This window comes from Ochotona curzoniae, unplaced genomic scaffold (assembly GCF_017591425.1).
Source record: "Ochotona curzoniae isolate NIBS_2020 unplaced genomic scaffold, NIBS_Ocur_1.0 contig_1, whole genome shotgun sequence".
NCBI lineage: Eukaryota > Metazoa > Chordata > Mammalia > Lagomorpha > Ochotonidae > Ochotona > Ochotona curzoniae.
Window position 1 is genome coordinate 26,636,790 of NW_024464918.1, and position 16,982 is coordinate 26,653,771.

General features: G+C 59.1%; 1 protein-coding gene across 2 annotated transcripts; it reads right to left on the minus strand.

Annotated features, from left to right (window-relative positions):
• Positions 1 to 4,229: 4,229 nt before the first annotated feature.
• RGS14 (regulator of G protein signaling 14) lies at positions 4,230 to 15,377 on the minus strand. Of its 2 annotated transcripts, none has more exons than XM_041003555.1 (14): positions 15,226 to 15,377; positions 9,315 to 9,336; positions 8,966 to 9,144; positions 8,712 to 8,804; positions 8,481 to 8,624; positions 8,081 to 8,224; positions 7,865 to 7,976; positions 7,492 to 7,601; positions 6,959 to 7,171; positions 5,744 to 5,820; positions 5,471 to 5,597; positions 5,304 to 5,385; positions 5,045 to 5,167; positions 4,230 to 4,867 (listed from the first exon to the last, which is right to left on the minus strand). In XM_041003555.1, exons 1-14 carry the CDS (start codon positions 15,268 to 15,270, stop codon positions 4,665 to 4,667), a joined length of 1,674 nt encoding a protein of 557 aa, XP_040859489.1. In that variant the 5' UTR covers positions 15,271 to 15,377; the 3' UTR covers positions 4,230 to 4,664. The 2 variants fall into 2 exon arrangements, with proteins under 2 accessions (XP_040859489.1, XP_040859424.1); XM_041003490.1 differs by having other exon boundaries at positions 5,471 to 5,615.
• Positions 15,378 to 16,982: the final 1,605 nt, after the last annotated feature.

Here is a 16,982-nt window from a genome sequence, read left to right on the forward strand (position 1 = left end):
TATTCTTGTCTTCACAACTTTGCTGCTCTTAAGAAACCTGATGTCTTGCTACCTGACTGCCCCATCCTGCAGGCTGGTTTCCACTTCAGCCCCAAGCCTGTTGGGCAGAGCAAAAGGAAAAGAGACAGAGCTTGAGCCCACGGGCATCCTGGAGGGTGTCACACCTGTCCTGCTGGCCCGTGGCTTCTGTGCAGGGAGAGCTGAGAGGATGTGGAGGATGTAGGCAGACGCCTCTTCCGGCTTCCCGGCTGGCAGCACAGCAGGGGCAGCTCCCCCTCCCTGCCCACCACCCCAGGACTTCACAGCTCTGCACAGCACAGGCCCTGCTGCAGGTACAGGAGAGGGGGTTACGGTCCTGTTGTGATCCCTTCCCCCTATAGATGGGGCCTCATGGGGCTCAACGGGGGACAGCTCACACCTTGAGGGAGTGTGGGGAAACTCCGAGGCACCCAGGAAAGAACCGGATCCTTTTCTAAAAGCTCAGGGTTGGGTCTGGAGCGGTGGCCTAGAGGCTAAAGTCCTCACCTTAAATGCGCCAGGATCCCATATGGGTGTTGGTTCTAATCCCAGCAGCTCCACTTCCCATCCAGCTCCCTGCTTGTGGCCTGGGAAAGCAGTGGAGGACAACCTAAAGCCTTGGGACCCTGCACCTGCGTGGGAGACCTGGAGGAAGTTCCTGGCTCCTGGTTTTGGATCAGCTGTTGCGTTCACTTGGGAAGTGAATCATCAGATGGAAGATCTTCCTCACTGTATATCTGACATTGCAATAAAAATAAATAAATCTTTAAAAAATATATAAAAGCTCAGGGTTGCTTCAGGGCTGTGTGGGGAGCGGGGTCAATGAGGGCATTAAGACAGAGGACACACCCAGCCACACCCACGGGCAGGGGTGGCAGAGCGCTGAGGGCGCTGAAGAGTTGGGGTCCTGGTGACAGTGAGCAGCCAGCAGTGACCTAGCGGTGCCCCAGGGAACTCTGTCACTAGCACAAGATGGCAAACCACGTGTCCTTAAAAGAGCAGAACGCCAAAGTGGAAGTCTCCTGTGACCTACGCAACTCCGGACCCTCGCTACCTCCTGGTTAGGTAGGTCCCCATGCATCCTTCCAGAAACCCCATTTCTTCTTCACACATTTGCAAGTGTAGACAACGGGGTTGCCATGGTTACAGTGGTCCCCATAGTGAGATGGAGTGAAGCCATCTCTGAACCATGGGATTCACAGGTTATGAGTTCGTCCAGGACCTACAGTGATAGCTTCAGATCGGCTCAGCTCTGGCCATTGTGGCTACTTGGGGCGTGAACCAGCAGACAGAAGACCTTTCTCTCCGGATATCTGCCTTTCCAATGAAAAACAATTTTTTTTTTTTACATCAGTAACAATTTAGAACGTAATGGAATTAGTTGACATGGTATTGTGTAACCAGCATGTTAAAAGAGAGAGAGAGAGAGAGAGAGAGAGAGAGAGAGAGAGAAAGAGTGCACGTTCTGAACCACATCCTATGACTTCTATATTGACATTACAATTATTAGTTTATATACAATTGGGTTCTATACACCTTAAAATGGCTATAGATTACTATTCGGCTGTCTCATGTCTATTTTAATTTTAGTATTTAGCAGTTCATAGCATTGAAGCACAATTTTGCAGAACCTGGCTGTTTTTCAGGTTGTCTAACTCTATAACTCTAACAAGACATATGTCAACAGTTTAGGTGAACGGTTTTAGGAGGGGTGTGCAGAGAAATCCTCAATACCCCAGTGAAGAGTAACTAATCTTTGTGTCCCACCCAGTGAGTTATAAGTGCATCCCCACTGCCAGTTTCCTGTTTCTAAGCTTTCCTTGTTGTTCTCTATCTATTCTAGGGGTTTTTGTTTGTTTGTTAGTTAGTTTGGAAAAACAAATTTTAAATATTAAAAAAAAATAAATCTGGGCCCAGTATGGTAGCCTAGTGCCTAAAGTCCTTGCCTTGCATCTGCTGGGATCCCATATGCGCACTGGTTCATGTCCCAGATGCTCCTGTTCCCATCCAGCTCCCTGCCTGTGGCCTGGGAAGGCAGTAGCGGATGGTCCAAAGCCTTGGGACCCTGTGCCTGTGTGGGAGACCTGGAAGAAGCTCCTGGCTCCTGGCTTCAGATCAGCTGTATTCTACCCATTGTGTGGCTGCTTGGGGAGTGAACCAGCGGATAGGAGATCTTCCTCTTTGTCTCTCCTTTTCTCTGTATATCTGCCTCTCCAATAATAAATAAATAAATAAATAAATCTTTTTTTTTTTTAAGTCAGTCTAAGAGCAAGTTCTCTGGACACTGTCTCTGCCTCCCTCCCCCTGCCCCCACCTGCCCTCCACCACCTGCAAGGCAGCAGGTGGGCTGCTGTGGCCTTCCCATCCAGACTCGTTATGTCCCATTCTTGATGCTGCAGGGTACAGACCTCTCATTTGTGGCACATTTGGTTGCCAGCTTAGGGACACCAATAGGCCCCCTGCAGGAACAGTCCCCCATGCCCAGGAGCCAGTCCCTGGGGCCATGGCTGGGCTCACATGCAGCCAACCCCCAACTGGGCTCAATGTATCCTGCTTCTCTATACATGGAAGCCCCTGGCTGCTTATCAGGGCTCTTGGTAGCTCCAGCCTCTGCCTGAGCACTGGTGACAACACCCTCCTGCTTCACAGGGTGGACAACAGTGCTGAAGGATGGAGCCAGCTCACTCAGGAACTTGCTAAAGGTGACTCCTACCCCTGCTGGAGGCAGCTCTTCATCTTGTGGCAATCCCATTGGTCCCTAAGAGAGATGGCACCACTGTGGAGTCTGTAGAGGGTTGGGTGAAGGGTGGCCTTGGCCTGCAGGACCTGCCAGTTCTAGGGAGATGGCCCCTGGCATCCCAAGCCATGGGGCAAGTTCTGCTTCCCTGTGGCTGCGGGCCAGGGCCAGGGCTGGCTTTCACTCTGCCATGGCCCCATACTGTGACTCTGGTGGCCTGCAGCCCCTACTAGGACCCCAGTACCCCCTCCTGGGCTGGTGTGATTTTTTGATTAGACCCTCCCATCAGACATGAAGCTCAGTCTGGGGCAGGGTAATTATGGGGAGCAGGAGGAGCTGTGGGAGAGGATGGCTATAGGGACTGGCTGAGCCCTGCCTAGAGGGTGGGTGGTCAGGGCAAGCTTCTCCCAGCACTCTAGGAGGGGCCTTCAGTGAAACAGGACTTGTGTGGTCCCAGAGGCCAGCTCTGAGCTCATATCCTCAGAAAGCGTTTGCTGGCCTGGTGGGAGGAGGCCTGGCAGTGGCCTGCTAGAGTGTCGGGTAAACCGTGCCAGCAGTCCCAGTCCTGCTCTCCTGGGTCTGTTCACTTTCTCTCCCTGCAAATCCCCAGGACAGAGAAGCAGCAGCACGGGAATGTGACTGCAACAAATAAGGTGGGAGGATACCTTCCAACCAGACATAGATTGGCCAGAGGAATGCAGTATCTATCTGGCTAGGAAAATGGAGTACTCTGATTGGCTGGAGGAATACAGTATCTGACTGTCTTGGGAAAAGGAGTACTCTGATTGGCCTGTCTAGGGTCACCAGCCCACCATGGCAGCCAAGGTAGGGGAAATGGGTTGAGGGGTGGAGGGCTGGTAGTCCCCAGAGGGAAGCTGACTAGGCCAGCCACACACTGATGTGTCCCACAGTTAGATGAGAGAGGTAGGGTTAGGGGTACAGGAACCAAGACCTGCAGCTGGTATGACACCTTGAGTTCCTTTGGCCTCCTCCGCATCCCTCCCTCCCTGCCCTGCAATGCTCCTGCAGGCCCCCTGCTTGCTCTGCAGGTTCCTCTCGGGGCTGGGGCTGAACTGGTGTCTCTTCCTGTAGGCCCGGGTCCTCCTGGAGCTCCTGGCCGCCTCCTCTGCCTGCGCAAAGCCAAGGCAGCCAGGGTGAGAATCTGTGTGCCCTACAACAACCATGGCCCCCTAGGCCAGCGAGGTAGCCCAAGGACCCTGAGTTATGTGTGCAGAACAGTGGGTGGCCTCGGGCAGCCACCTGGGGGCAGCAGAGCCACAGCGCCCCACAATGTTCCTCCCCCCACACCCATCTCCTGTGTAGTCAGGAAGGGAGTGCTGAAAACAGGAAGTCAGGAGGCACATCCTGAGGTCCCCACGAGCTTCCTGGCACTGACCCTGGCAGCAGAGGCAGTTTGGTATGTGGGGCGGAGACTGTAGGGCAGGGCGGCGCATGACAAACGCAGCTCACAGCAGAATAATAACCAATATAATAACAATATCATACACTCAGGACAAATCCAGCTGCCCCAGGCCACCTGCAAATTCCAGAATGCAACGGCATCCCTGCAGGCGGAGGCAGAGGCTGCCACCTGCACCCCCAGCTCCCCAAGGAGGAGGCCAGCTCCTCCGGGCAGCACGGCCAGGGCCACCCGTGTGCAGTGGGCGTGCCTGTGCCAGGGGCTTCAGCCCATCTCCCTCCCCCATCCCTTACCTCCAGCACTCTGGTGAGAGACCCGGGGTGGGGGTGCGGGGGCATGGCTCCCTAGTGGAGACCCTTTCCTGGCAACTCCTGTGGACCAGCCCAGAGCAGGAAGGGGTCAGGGACGCTCAGGGCACAGACAGGGCATGCAGCACGGGCCGAGGGCATGCGTGGCCCGCCAGGTGCCATGCAGCCAGCCTGGATGCCGTCAGAGGGCTGGACGGGCAGTGCAGTCTGAGGGTCCCGCGCCAGGCGGGGTGGCTGATGCAGTCTGTGATGTAGTCTCCTGAGAGCCGGGCCCTGAGGCAGGCAGCTGCAGGAACTCGGGGAGCACCAGGTCCTCCTTACGCAGTAGGCCCCTCTGGTCGTGCGCCCCGCTGCTCTGCACCCGGTTCAGTAGCTCCACCAGTCCTGAGGGCAGCCAGAGCCAGGCTCTCAGCCTCCCTGGCTGCCCTCCCAGCCCTCCTGTTGCACCAGCTCCAACCAGTCAGACCACTGCCTCAAAGGTGCCTCCCTCACTGGCTCCTACAACCTCAGTGCCCTGGTGTCTTGGGTCCCCAGACCTCAGCCACACTCCTTTCCGTGTACCTTCGATGTCACAGCTCTGTCGCTTCCTGGGAGCATCACCCGACGAGGAGGGGTGAGTGGCCTTGTCCGAGCTCGCCTGGCTGTGGTGGGAAGAGCTGCTGCCGACTTCCACGAGCTTCACGCCTGCAGCAGAGGGCACCACATCTCAGTGCTGGCCTCAAGCTTGGGACCCCCACTCCCTGCTTTCCTGTGCCAGAGCCACCTCCAGAGATCAACCCCTCCACCCCTCCACCACCACCACAACTAGTGTTCCGGCTACCTGGAAGGGTGTCCAGAACCAGCGTCCGGGTGGCCACCGAGCTCACCAGCTTCTCCAGGTCCAGCGGCTGCTCCTCGCCTGGCTGCGGGAAAGGTCAGCGACCCGCATGACCAGGAGCCCACAACCCGCCCCACCGCCCACCCCAGGCCCCCCGCTACTGCACGCACCTGGCGCAGTGACACCTGTTGCAGGTTCAGGCCGTACTTGGCCAGGATGGGCTGCAGGGCATCCTGCAGCCGCTTCGTGGGCTTAGCCGAGATCCGCACTACACGCGCCAGCGCCACCACTTCCAGGCTGCATGAGACCCGAGGGCTAAAGAAGGGCCCCCTGTGTCTCCCGGGACCCATCCCCGAGGGCTCTGAGTTTGAACAGAGAAGCAGGCAGCAACTAGGAACTGGGTGGCAGCCTGGGGGAAGGAGAAGAGGGGAGGAGACACTCACTCAAAGGTGATCCTGTTCTCCAGCCGCACTTCCTGGTTGGCCACCACGGTGCAGTCTTGATCCAGAATCAGTGCCTTCTGCGAATGCCAGGGCGGGTCTAAGAATCCCCCAGCTCAGCCAGAGTCATCTTTTGGGAGCCACCTCTTGTCCCTGGTGGCCTCAAGGTCAGGGAGAACGGAAGTCATGGGGGGCAGATAGGGCGAGAGGCCAGACTGGGGTCAGAGCCCGGTGACTTGAGTTTTGGGAAAGATGGGGATGCTGCAAGCATGGAGTGGTTGGGCAGGCTCCAGGCCCTGGTCGCCGACCTGGGCAGCACCTGCCCCTTGGCCCTCGAGCCTGTGAAACGCTGCTGGACCAGGAGCAAGCATTCGCTTCCTTGAGGACGCTCCATCCCTACCTGGGTGGGTCACCAGGCTTTGTTCCCTTCTGGACACTTGTTCACATCTCTCTGTCCTCTCTGGCTAGGACATGAACTGCCGGCATGAAGAGTAACGCCAAGGCCCCACTGCCTGGAGTAGCCCAGGGGTGGGGGCTGGGGCAGCCCTCCCAGATGGTAAGGGACAGGTGGAGGGCGGGTGGTGATGTTATATTTAGCCGCACCAAAGCCCATCTGGGCCCTGCCGGCCTGGGGGATAGGACGGGTAGTCTGTCTCCCACTCCTGCACTCCACGCCCTGAGCATGCCCTGAGCATGCCCTGGGAGGGCTTATCTCCAGGCTTTGCCCTAAGTTACTCCCTTGGCCAGGCAACCCCCTCACCATCCTCACTCTGCTGCCTCCTCCACAAAGCCTTCCAGACACCAGCTGGAAATGTTCCCCTGTCCCCCACCCCACGAGAGATTCTCTGGAAGAATTGACTTCTACAGTGGGTAGAAAGAGGTGGGGCTCCCCACAAAGGCATCCAAACTGCAGGAGCAAAGGGTACATCCCAGTTCCAGCTGCCATGTTCCTCTACGCTCCTGGGACAGCACAGTAAGCCAAAGGACCCAGTGGAAGCCAGGCTGGGTAACGGGACCCACAGGTCTTCTTGGGGTGGGAGGGGAGTGGATGTCCAGCTCGAGTGTGGGGGCTTTGGTTTGGACCCAGGCATGAGGCTAGGGGCGGAGAATGGTGGGGACTGCGGGCAAGGAGGGCAGGACGGCAGGGATGACTCAGAGCACGATGGGCCCCAGGGTGTCAGGACAGAGGTGGGAGCTGCGACCGGGCTGGGTCTGTACCTGCTCATTGCCCACCAGGAAGACCTTGATGTCTGGCAGGGAGAGGCCTCGCTTCTCACAGATGCCGGCCAGCATGTCACGGATGGTGAGGCCGGGCTGCGCCTGGGCCAAGGAGGCCGTCCCGTCCGGGAGGTACACACAGCAGTACTTCCCTGGCCGGCTGTCACTGTCCCCCTCGGGGCCACCGCCAAGGCTCTTCCGGTGGCTCTGGCTCTGGGCAGGAGTGGGAGGAGCCTATGTGGTCACATGCAAAAGCGGGCAGAGGGGTACCCAGGGACAGGTAAGCTCCCTGATGGGGCACACCTGGAGGCAGGGCGAGACACGTGGGCATTGGGAGACAAGTCTGCCCATCTCCCCCCAACCCCTGCTCCCCGCATGCCATGCACACCTGGGCACCTGTCCAGCCTGCACACAACATGCTGGCAACCAGTGGGGCCAGGGCAGGAGTCAAGCAGAACCCACCAGGAGGTGGGAATGAGGGGCTCAAGCACAGGGTCTGATTGGACGCCTGACCCCTCTGTTCCCTGGCTCACCTCGGATTTGCTGCCGCTGAAAGCCAGGAAGCCGAGGTCCAGGCTGGCTGAGGAGTTGAGCGAGCCCTGGGATTCGCGGCGCAAGGCTGAATGGGTGATGGCGCCCAGCTCTGGCGGAAAGGACGCTGCAGTGAGCAGTGAGGCACGCACCATCTCAGGGCTGGAGCCCCCAGGGCCGTGGCTTGGGATCCCCACTTGCGCAGGACGGGGGTGGGCGGGGAGCGAGGGGGTCTCTGGGACTGGTGTTTGGGTTTTCACAGACCTGGATGGTCCAGGACAGGTGGGGAGGGGTGAGGAGGATGAACGGGGAGCGCCCAAAGCGGCCCTCACTGCTCCCTCCTCCTGTTCCTGGGCGGCCTCTCCCTGCCCTCACCCCTGCGGAAGGACTTGCGCAGCTGGCGGCCACCCGGCCCATCCACAGATGGCAGCTGCCCCAACTCCTCCACGCCCAGCGGCAACGATTTTCCAGGCTTCAGCTTCGGTTTCTGTGGGCAGCACAAGGGGAAACGCTGGCAAAGTCCAGGCCGACCCGCATCCCTGGGCTGCCCCCGCCTCGCGCGGCCCGCCTTCCTGCACCGGGCGCCAGCACCTTCCTTGCAGTGTTGGGGCTGCCGACGGGTGAGCAGCCGGGTGCTCGCAGGGGACGTCCCTCGGCCTCGGCCAAGAGGCACTCGCGGTACAGCGGGGACTTGACGAAGCGTGCGTAGCTGTCAAACTTCATCAGGTTGAAGATCTGCAAGCGAGCAGCTGCTAAGCCGGTACCAGGGACCCGGGGCCAAGGTGTGCTGAGCCAGGACCCGGCCCCAGCCGGGGAAGCCCTCCTGGGAGCCACCTACGGCCCGTCCCAGCCCGGCCTGCCTCACTGCCTTGATATCCCTCTGCTGTCCCTGTGTTTAAATTTACCCTTCCCACAGCCTTTTGCACGCAGGCTCCGCCCCCGGCCCTGGCCTCGCCCGGGACCTCCCCCAGGGCCACGCCCTCCGACTCACCTGAAGCTGCTGTTCCCGGAACATGTCCGGCCTGGGCTCGGCCAGCACCTCCTCCCCGAGCCAGGCCTGCCGGTCGATGTTGACGGGGTTCAGCGCCTGGCTAGACAGGAACTCCTGGTAGATGCTGCGGGCTTCCTTAGCTAGCTGGGGAGGAGAAGGCACGGGTCGGGGGTGTGGCCCAGGTCCAGTCCCAGCCGCTCTGCTGGCCCCAGCTTCTCCTTTGCCCCCCACCTGCTTGGTGTCGCTGGCCGGGATCTGCTGGAAGCGTTCGCAGGCCTTCCAGAAAGTGACATTCTCGGCGCTGAACTCCTTCTTTAGGAATTCCTGGGAGCCGGGGAGATAGAGACACCCCCCATCAGGGAGACACAGGCGTGGCCAAGAGACTAAGCCAACCAAATACCCCCCCTGGGGCAGCCCTCCACTCCAGCCGACTCAGGTACTCTCCCTCCCCACCCTGCTCCACCCCATCCCACCCCAGGACTTACAGTGAAGTATGCCAGGCCCAGAGGGTCGTGTAGCAACCGTTCAAAGGACAGGGCCCAGCTGGCCACAGGCTGCTCCTCCGTGGGGAAGGGGCTGCTGGGACCGCTGGGGAGGCTGTGGATGCTGAGGGAACTGCCACGACCCTCACCCTGGCCCTGGGTCCCCGTCTGGCTGCTCAGCTCTGAAAGCGGGGGTGAACAAATAGTGGGGTGAACTCTGCTGCCTTCCCCAGCCCCACCCGCTGTCCCTGTAAACATCAAGTCGGCAGGTACCTCCCCAGGAAAGGCCACAACTAGAGGCCATCTCCACCACGTCCCCTGCCCCTACTGCCCTCCCAGCCCCCTGGCTCACCTCCATCTGACACAGCCAGAACCTGGGGAAAGAACACAGTGGGAAGTCAGAGAGCAGAGCCCAGATGAGGGGGCCCTGGGGACAGCTCCAGACCCAGGCAGGGGACTGGCTCTGTCCTAGTCCATCTGTAGAGCCCGTATTTGCTTGGTCAGGGTTGGGCTCTGGCTTCCCCAGGCTCCCTGTCCTGCCAACCCTGATGTGCTTCTGAAACCAGGGCCTTTCCCATGGTGCCCAGCTCCCTCCTGGTAACTTGAGTGCTGTCTCTGCCACTTCCTAGCGGAGCGACTGCAGACAACCTGGCTAGCTAAGCAGGACAGGCCTCCATCTGTAAAGAGGAAATGATGACAAGAGCCAAATGCCTTCTGGGGCTGTTGGGACTCCAGGATCCCTTTACTGTAGCAAGCAGAAAGGCAACCGGCCAGGAGCAGGGGCTGGTACCCAAGGGTGGTTGTTGCATTTGTGACGGAACAGGTGTCTCTGTAGCCAATTCTCTCTCTAAGGCAACTGCTTCCTCTTGTGCGGGCCCAGGGTTTTCTTTGGGTTCCAGTCCACCTCGGGCCAGACCCAAGATGCTTGTAAAGTCTAGATACCTGGGAGGTCCGAGGTGGTTGGGGCCCCAAGCACTAGTGCTGTGGCCAGTGCTGGTGTGGGCCGCAGAGCGGGGAGGTGCGTGTTGGGGAGACCACTGGCATTGCCCTGGGAATCCCAGGCACCAATGACATTGAAAGCCCTGCTCTTGAAATGACCTACAGGGATTTCCCTCGGTTCTCACCCTTCCTAGCAGCTGCCCCAGCTTCCCCGTGCAAGGTGGCTCCTTCCCCTCCCTGACTCTACCCCCCACACCCGATAGACCTTGGCTCCAAACACACACAGAGCTGATTTCTGCTGACTTCTTCCCCCCCATCCCCGCACATGCCCACAAAGGTCCCACAGGTCCTGCCAACTCAGCCCGTCCTGAAAGGAGTCCCCTTGTCGAGCCAGCTTCCCTCAGCCTGTCTTCCCATCACCCGGGCCCCCACATCGGGACCTGAGTCACACCCAATCCCTGTCATCTCCTCCACCCCCGGCCCAGGCCCCGTCCTCCGTCATGTATCTCTCCCTCCCATCCCCAGGCCTGCAGGCACCTCCCCAGAACACCTTTCCTCCCCGCAACCTGCCCTCCTGGGACCGGCACCCCCCTTCTCTGCCCGCACTGCCGCAGGGCAGCCTCAGCAGACCTGTAGGGCCTTATTGTCATCCCGGCCTTTGAACTTAAAAGTGGTCCCAGGCCCAGCGCGGTAGCCTAGTGACTAAAGTCCTCCCGTTGAACGCGCCAGGATCCCATATGGGCGCCGGTTCTAATCCTGGCAGCCCCACTTCCCATCCAGCTCCCTGCCTGTGGCCTGGGAAAGCAGTCGAGGACGGCCCAAAGCTTTGGGACCCTGCACCCACGTGGGAGACCCAGAAGAAGCTCCTGGCTCCTGGTTTGGGATCGGCTCAGCTCCAGCCACTGTAGTGACTTGGGGGTGAACCAGTAGACAGATCTTCCTTTCTGTCTCTTCTCTCTGTAAAATATGACTTTCCAAATAAATATAAATAAATAATTTTTTTTTAAAGTGGCCCCATTTTTTCAAATTGAGAGACTCTACCTAGAACCTGGGCTTTCTGTGTGTGTTTTTTTTTTTTTTTTTTAGGACTGTGATGTTCTGAGTATGTTGAAATTCCTCTGGAGTGGCAGCCTTGGCTGGCACTGAGTCTCCCCCAGAAGGGACTCAGGTACTCCTCAGAGGCCACCCAGGGCCAGCTGCACACACCTGCATCCCTCCTGGAGGCAGTGGCAGGCAGATACTGCACACCTTTGTGCTGTGTGACTTCGGGCAAGGCGCTTACATTCTCTGTGCCACCATGTATTCCTCTGAAACATTGGGGCTACCAGCAGCCAAAGGACTCGGCGATAAAATGAGTGAAATACATGTGGGAAGCCTCAGGGTACTGCCTGGCACAGAGTGATGGTACGGGGGGTGTTACAGATACTGTGGGGGCCTGGAGCTATCCACTGGTGGCCCTGGACACAGAGGGAAGGTCCCAGTCAGAATTCAGCACTGGTGTAGAGTGTGGCTGGCCATGGGACCACACACCCTGCAGCCCTGCCTCTATATCCCAGGGTCATCTCCCCCAGCCCCTCCACCCCTACCCCTCTCTGGTTCTGTCAGCCGACAGGCCCAGGGACCACTGCTGTTATGTAGCTGCAGCTGTGTTCCCAGCCGTGGGGATGCTATCACCGCCCTCTCCCAGGTTCTCAGGCAGTGAGCCTGCCTCACCCTCACCCTCCCTGCTCCCCATGCCTCACCCCTGCACAGAGCCTAGTAGGCCAGGAGATGGCTAAAGGGAGGGGTGGGGCCAAAGCTTTATCTGCCCCCCAGGGATGTTATCTTCTTTGCTATGTTTATCTGAGTGCATAGTAAGAGGCACGGGGGTCTCCTCCAGGTCCTGCCCTCCCCCCACCCCCACAAGCTACAAGGCAAGTTGCAGGTCACAGCTAAAATCCTACTGGCAACTAACCACTGAGCCTCTAGCTTCACCCCTTCTCCTTCTAATGCTTCATTGGATTTGGCTCTTCCCACTACACACACACCTCTGCCCATTCGTGCTTTCAGCTCTGCTGTGTCCTCTGTCCCGGCTTCTGCTTCTTCCTGCTCCCCCTATTGAACTGCTCCCCAACCTCTGCCCATTGACTTGAGTTACCCCCAAACACCCCTTTCCCCCATCACCAGTGTCCACCTATATCTGATCTCTCCTCACCTATGGGCCGGACCTCCAAAAGCACTACAGGGGCGCTGGCCTGGCACCTCCCTGCACCCTGCCGGTGCAGCCACCTGCAGGTCTCCAACCTGAGCCGCACCCCCCACCATACCCTGCTGGGTGCTGCCAGCCTGCTGGGGGAACCCAAGTGCAAAGACAGGAAGGATATGAGGACACAGTCCAGCTCCAGCCCTGGCACCTGGGACAAACACCTACTGTTTCCTGAGCCTGTTGTCTTCCGGGGGTGCTGGCACGGGGGCTCAGCATGCCCACCCTCCCAGGCCTGTGGTTGAGTGAGGCCCCGCAAGTGAGAACATTAGGCATGCCACTCTCAGAGCGGCCTCCTACGGCAGGAGCTGTGCAAGCCAGGCCTGGGGAAGCTGCGCTGGAACTGGTGGCTTTGCTCCACCTCTGCTTACTAAGGAGTGAGTGAATGGAAGAAAAGACGAGGAAGGATGTGGCGCTCCAACACCCCAACCCTGACTTGGGTATATTTCAGCTTGCCCATGACCTGCTTTAAGAAACCGGGGGTGGAGCTGAGGGTGCCAAGGTGAGAGCCAGGTGCCACGCCCTGCTCCTTCTTCCACTGCCCTGAGCGCTGGCTGTGTGACGGGCATCCTGCTCTCATTCTCACTCCATCCTCATGTGCAGCTGGCATGAATACCTCTGTTCCCCGACCAGCAGGCCAAGGCCCCCAGAAGCTGAGAGGCTGGGAAGCAGTGGGGCTGGGAGCTGAAGCCGAGTCTGCCTGACTCTGGAACTGGAGGACTTCTTCCTGTTCGGGCCCAGCGTTCTGGGTAGGAGTTTACCAGGGAGGGGGAGGTCCGGGACCCAGGCTTTGAGCCCTTGAGGTACAGGCAGGTAGGGCCAGTCGGAGGGGGTGTAGGGCAGACCTGGCAGGCAGGGCCAGGCTTCTGAGGGGTCTCTGTGCTGGGCACTCTCCCCTTGTACCATCTTGGGCATCTGTTCCTTCAGCCCCACCAGGCCTGTGGCACTAAGCCCCAGCCTGGTCCCCTTTGGCAGACTATCACACACAGGAGCACCCAGGCCTGGGCTGACGGAAGACCGAGTGTTCCTGCCCTCAGAGGCCAGCGACAGAACCAACTGCTCCTCCTTAGGCTCAGCACTCCGCCTCCCTTCAGGCCATGTTCCTATGGGTCCCCGCGTCCCGGCGCTGGCTTGAACCATCTCTCTCTAGCTTGCACGTTGGCCAGGTCCTGGTCCGTGAACACCCCAGGGAAACTGCTGGTCTCTCACCATGCCCCCTCTGGCTAGCTCTACTCCCGACCTGCAGCCCGAGCTCCCAGCTTGATTTCACCCTGGCCTCTCTTGCTTAATTATTTTGTGCACTGCCAGGACAGGACAGGAGCCCCAGGCTGCTGGGCCTGGATCCCGAGAGCTACAGGTGAGCAGGGGAATGAGTGAGTGAGTGAGTGAGTGAGTGAGGGGCTGGGTGAAACGTCTCTGGGAGAACGCTGGGAGCTTGCTAAGTGACAGGTTTCATTGCAGCTGCCTGACAAGCAGAGTGACAGAAAGATGAGGCTGACAGGCAAGGCTGCCTCTGCAGGGAGTGACGAAGGACAGGGGTGGCGATGGTGGTGGCATGGGGGAGGTGGGGCGGAGGACCCAAGTCAGGCAGTGCAGGGGGTGGCGTGGAATTCTGATCCCTCTATCTGCCAGCCACCCTCAGCAGCATGGTGTCCCTGCAAGGTGACTTTTGGGAGGAGTGGGCACCTGGCTCACAGGTGCACATCTGTGCCTGACTACTGATTCCCACCCCAGCCAAGCGTGGCCTCTGAAAACTGCCTGATGGCCAGCAAGCAGTCTGTCTGTGGCCCTCAGGGGAAAGCAGTGTTTGGAGCAGAGCCAGGAAGGGAACCTGTGTGTGACAAGCGTAGGTGCTGAGAGGAGCTGGGGAGTCTTTGGGTTAGTGAGACTGGGGACAGAACGGGGGAGGTCCAGACATGCTCATGTCTCCAGGTGGAAGTGCAAGGCAGGTGAGACCTTCTGGAATTTTCTCTGCGTGGGGCTGATGGCAGACAGCAAATGGCAAATTTAGCCAGCCTAGAATTGTCCTGTCTCTGTCCCCAGCCCCCTAAGCTAGCCTGGGACTGGGCAGGAAGAAGATGCTGGAAGAAGGAGAGATGGAAGCAGCTCTGGGACTCGGGAGGCAGGACAGGAACAGGGTATGGGTCAATTGTCTGACAAGCAGAGTGGCAGAAAGATGAGGGCACAGTGGGCTGCCACTGATGCAGCCCCCACAAGGGCAGAGTCATCACCCACTCACCCCCTCAGGAGGCCTCCCAGAGCCTTCCCTCCATTTTACAGCTAAGGAAACGGAGGGTCCAAGACACTCAAGCCAGGCCTGGAACCCAGCTCTCTCTGGAACCGATGGCTTTGTCCCATGGCCTGAGGCTGGGGCTTGGTTGGGGGGCCAGGACACTGTCTGGTCCTCTTAGCGTGGTTCTCACCCAAGGACGTTGGCACCATGGGAGAGAAGCCCTGCCTCACTGCCTCCCTGCTGGATGGAGGAGAGGAGCCAGCCAAGGAGGGCGGCCGGGTAGAGGGGTGGGGCATCCCAGTCAGGGGCCTCCTAGCCTTCTGCTCCCCTTGCCCTACCTGAATGCTGGGATGGGACAGGCAGAAGAAGTGGCCCCAACCTGACCTGACCTTGATGACCATCCAAAGCTGGCCAAAGAGTGCCCAAGGTTTGGGCAGGAAGGGCCAGAGGGCAGTGACCTAACTAAGGCTGCCCCAAACCTTGACTCTGTATGCCTGGGGCATGGGGAGGAGAGAGCTGAGGCTGAGTGAGGGGTGGGAGTTGGGGGCCACCATGTGGGTGGATAAGTGGGCACAGGCAGTCCCAGGTGAGGCAAGCACTACAGCAGGTGAGGGCGTAGCAGGGCTGGACAAGCAGCCCCATCTCTGCTCAGCTCTAGTTTTGTCCCCAGGGTCCACCAGGCAGAGCCCTCTGGAAGGGCTCTGGGCCCCACTGCCTGCCGCTGTCTGTACACAACTTCTCCCACCCTTCCAGTGGCCCCCGGGCTCTCGGCCAGCCCCGCCGGGCGTGCCTCCTGGGCTCCACCCTGGGTGTGCCCACCCCTCCTCGTGGCCCCCAGCCCACACTCACCATGCGCCCGTTGGGGACACCCAGGTGTTTGGGCTTCCCTGGCATACTGCCGCCGATCACGGGTCCCCGCTGCGGGGGCCACCCACCATGGGGACTGTGGGGAGCACCGCCGGAGCTTGTGCCGTGGCGGGCAGGCAGCAGAGAGCCCGGCTGCACTCTGCAGGCCCTCACATCCTGAAACACCAGCTCACTACCTCTTTTCTCTGCCACAGGAAGTGTCTCTATAGAAACCAAACCACAGAAAGAAGCAAGGTCTGAGAGAGCGAACGCCTCTTCCTACACACACATGCACACACACACACACACACACACACACGTTCACACACGCACACACTTGCCGCCAACGCACCCTTGGCAGCGCCCCACGCTGGCACCAAAACATGCCACAGGCCTCCATGTGCCTGGTGCAGAGCCCAGCTTGCTCTGGCTCAGTCTGGGTGGCTCCAAGGTTGGGTCTGGGTACCCACACTCCCCTGCACCCCCAGGGTACTCTCATACCTGACCCCTGCCTGGAGTTCCTGGGTCACGTATACCTGTGCATGGGGATCTGGGTGTCCACATATGCACTCCCTTTAGCACACACTTACTCTGTATGCTGGCAAGGGTGCACTCAATACCAATGCCCCAGATAGAGGGGTGTGTGTGCAGTTATGATGTTTCTCCCCCCTCCCATGTGCACACACAACCTGGGTGTGCAGACAGGGCTATCTTGCATGCACACACTGGCCATTGAGACACGCATGTCACAGACACCAAGCTCCTGAGGCCCTGGGGTCCCTAGTCATGCCCACATGCACAGTCCCTTGCGCAGGTGCATGGGATGGGGATGCTTACATACAGGCCCACGTGGACTTGGACACTCCAGTGGCGCATGTATGCAAACAGGCATGTGGCACCCACCCGGATTGGGGAACCAACCAGACACATCCATACGCCCCGAGCTGAATGAATATGCCTTCACATGAACTCACACAGGAACCCTGCCTTGGTGAAGACCAGTGGAAGCCAGGTAGGCTTCTATAACCAAAGTGGCTTCAACCACAGTTATTTCCCACAGTTCAGCAGACAGGGATGTTCCAGATCAAGGGTGCAGCTGACCCAGGTTCTGAGGCGGTCCCTCCCTCCCCGTTGGATTGGCTGCCTCTTGCCTGTGTCCTCACGTGGCAGAGAGCAAATAGCGAGAAAGCACATCTTCCGGTGTCATCACTTAATAGTGCTAATCCTAAGACATGTCACCTGGTGACACCAATCACTTCCCTAAAACCTCACCTCCAGCCCCTGGCTTTCCTGGTTCCCAGACAAGTATCAGCAGCTGCAGGAAGGCGCCCAGCCAGCTCAGCCTGCCCCTGCCCCAGATGAACACAGTCCCTTCAGCCAGAGAACGCCCTGACCCTGGCTTGCGCACGCATGCCCCCACTCCATGGTCTTCTGTTTTAACTTCCAATCTTCATGTAGCCCACTGCTCAGGTACATGAAGTTACTCTTTTTGTGGGAAGAAGGCAGCACTTTCTTGTCCATAATCTCTTTCCTGACCCACTGCCAGCTTCCAGGGCTTCGGCCCGTACCGGTCCCAGGCAGACACAAGTTCATGTCTCCTTTCTCTTGAGGACGTCGCTAGACTTAACCCTCGGGCTCCCTTGAAGTCAGGTTGTGGCCATGAGACAAGTTCTCATGGATTGCCAGTGAATGGAGTGCCCAGGACTGCAGGCGTGTGCCTTGGTACTACTACTGCTCTTTCTGCCAGCTGTGCACACACG

What these genes read in the sequence shown, in the direction of transcription:
- RGS14 (XM_041003490.1), bottom strand. Translation starts at nt 15,270, where the DNA reads ATGCCAGGGAAGCCCAAACACCTGGGTGTCCCCAACGGGCGCATG. An exon ending in CGGCCAGCGACACCAAGCAG is followed by an intron (nt 8,625 to 8,711) that starts GTGGGGGGCAAA and finishes TCTCCTCCCCAG; the next exon opens with CTAGCTAAGGAAGCCCGCAG. An exon ending in GGTTCTGGACACCCTTCCAG is followed by an intron (nt 5,168 to 5,303) that starts GTAGCCGGAACA and finishes CCTCTGCTGCAG; the next exon opens with GCGTGAAGCTCGTGGAAGTC.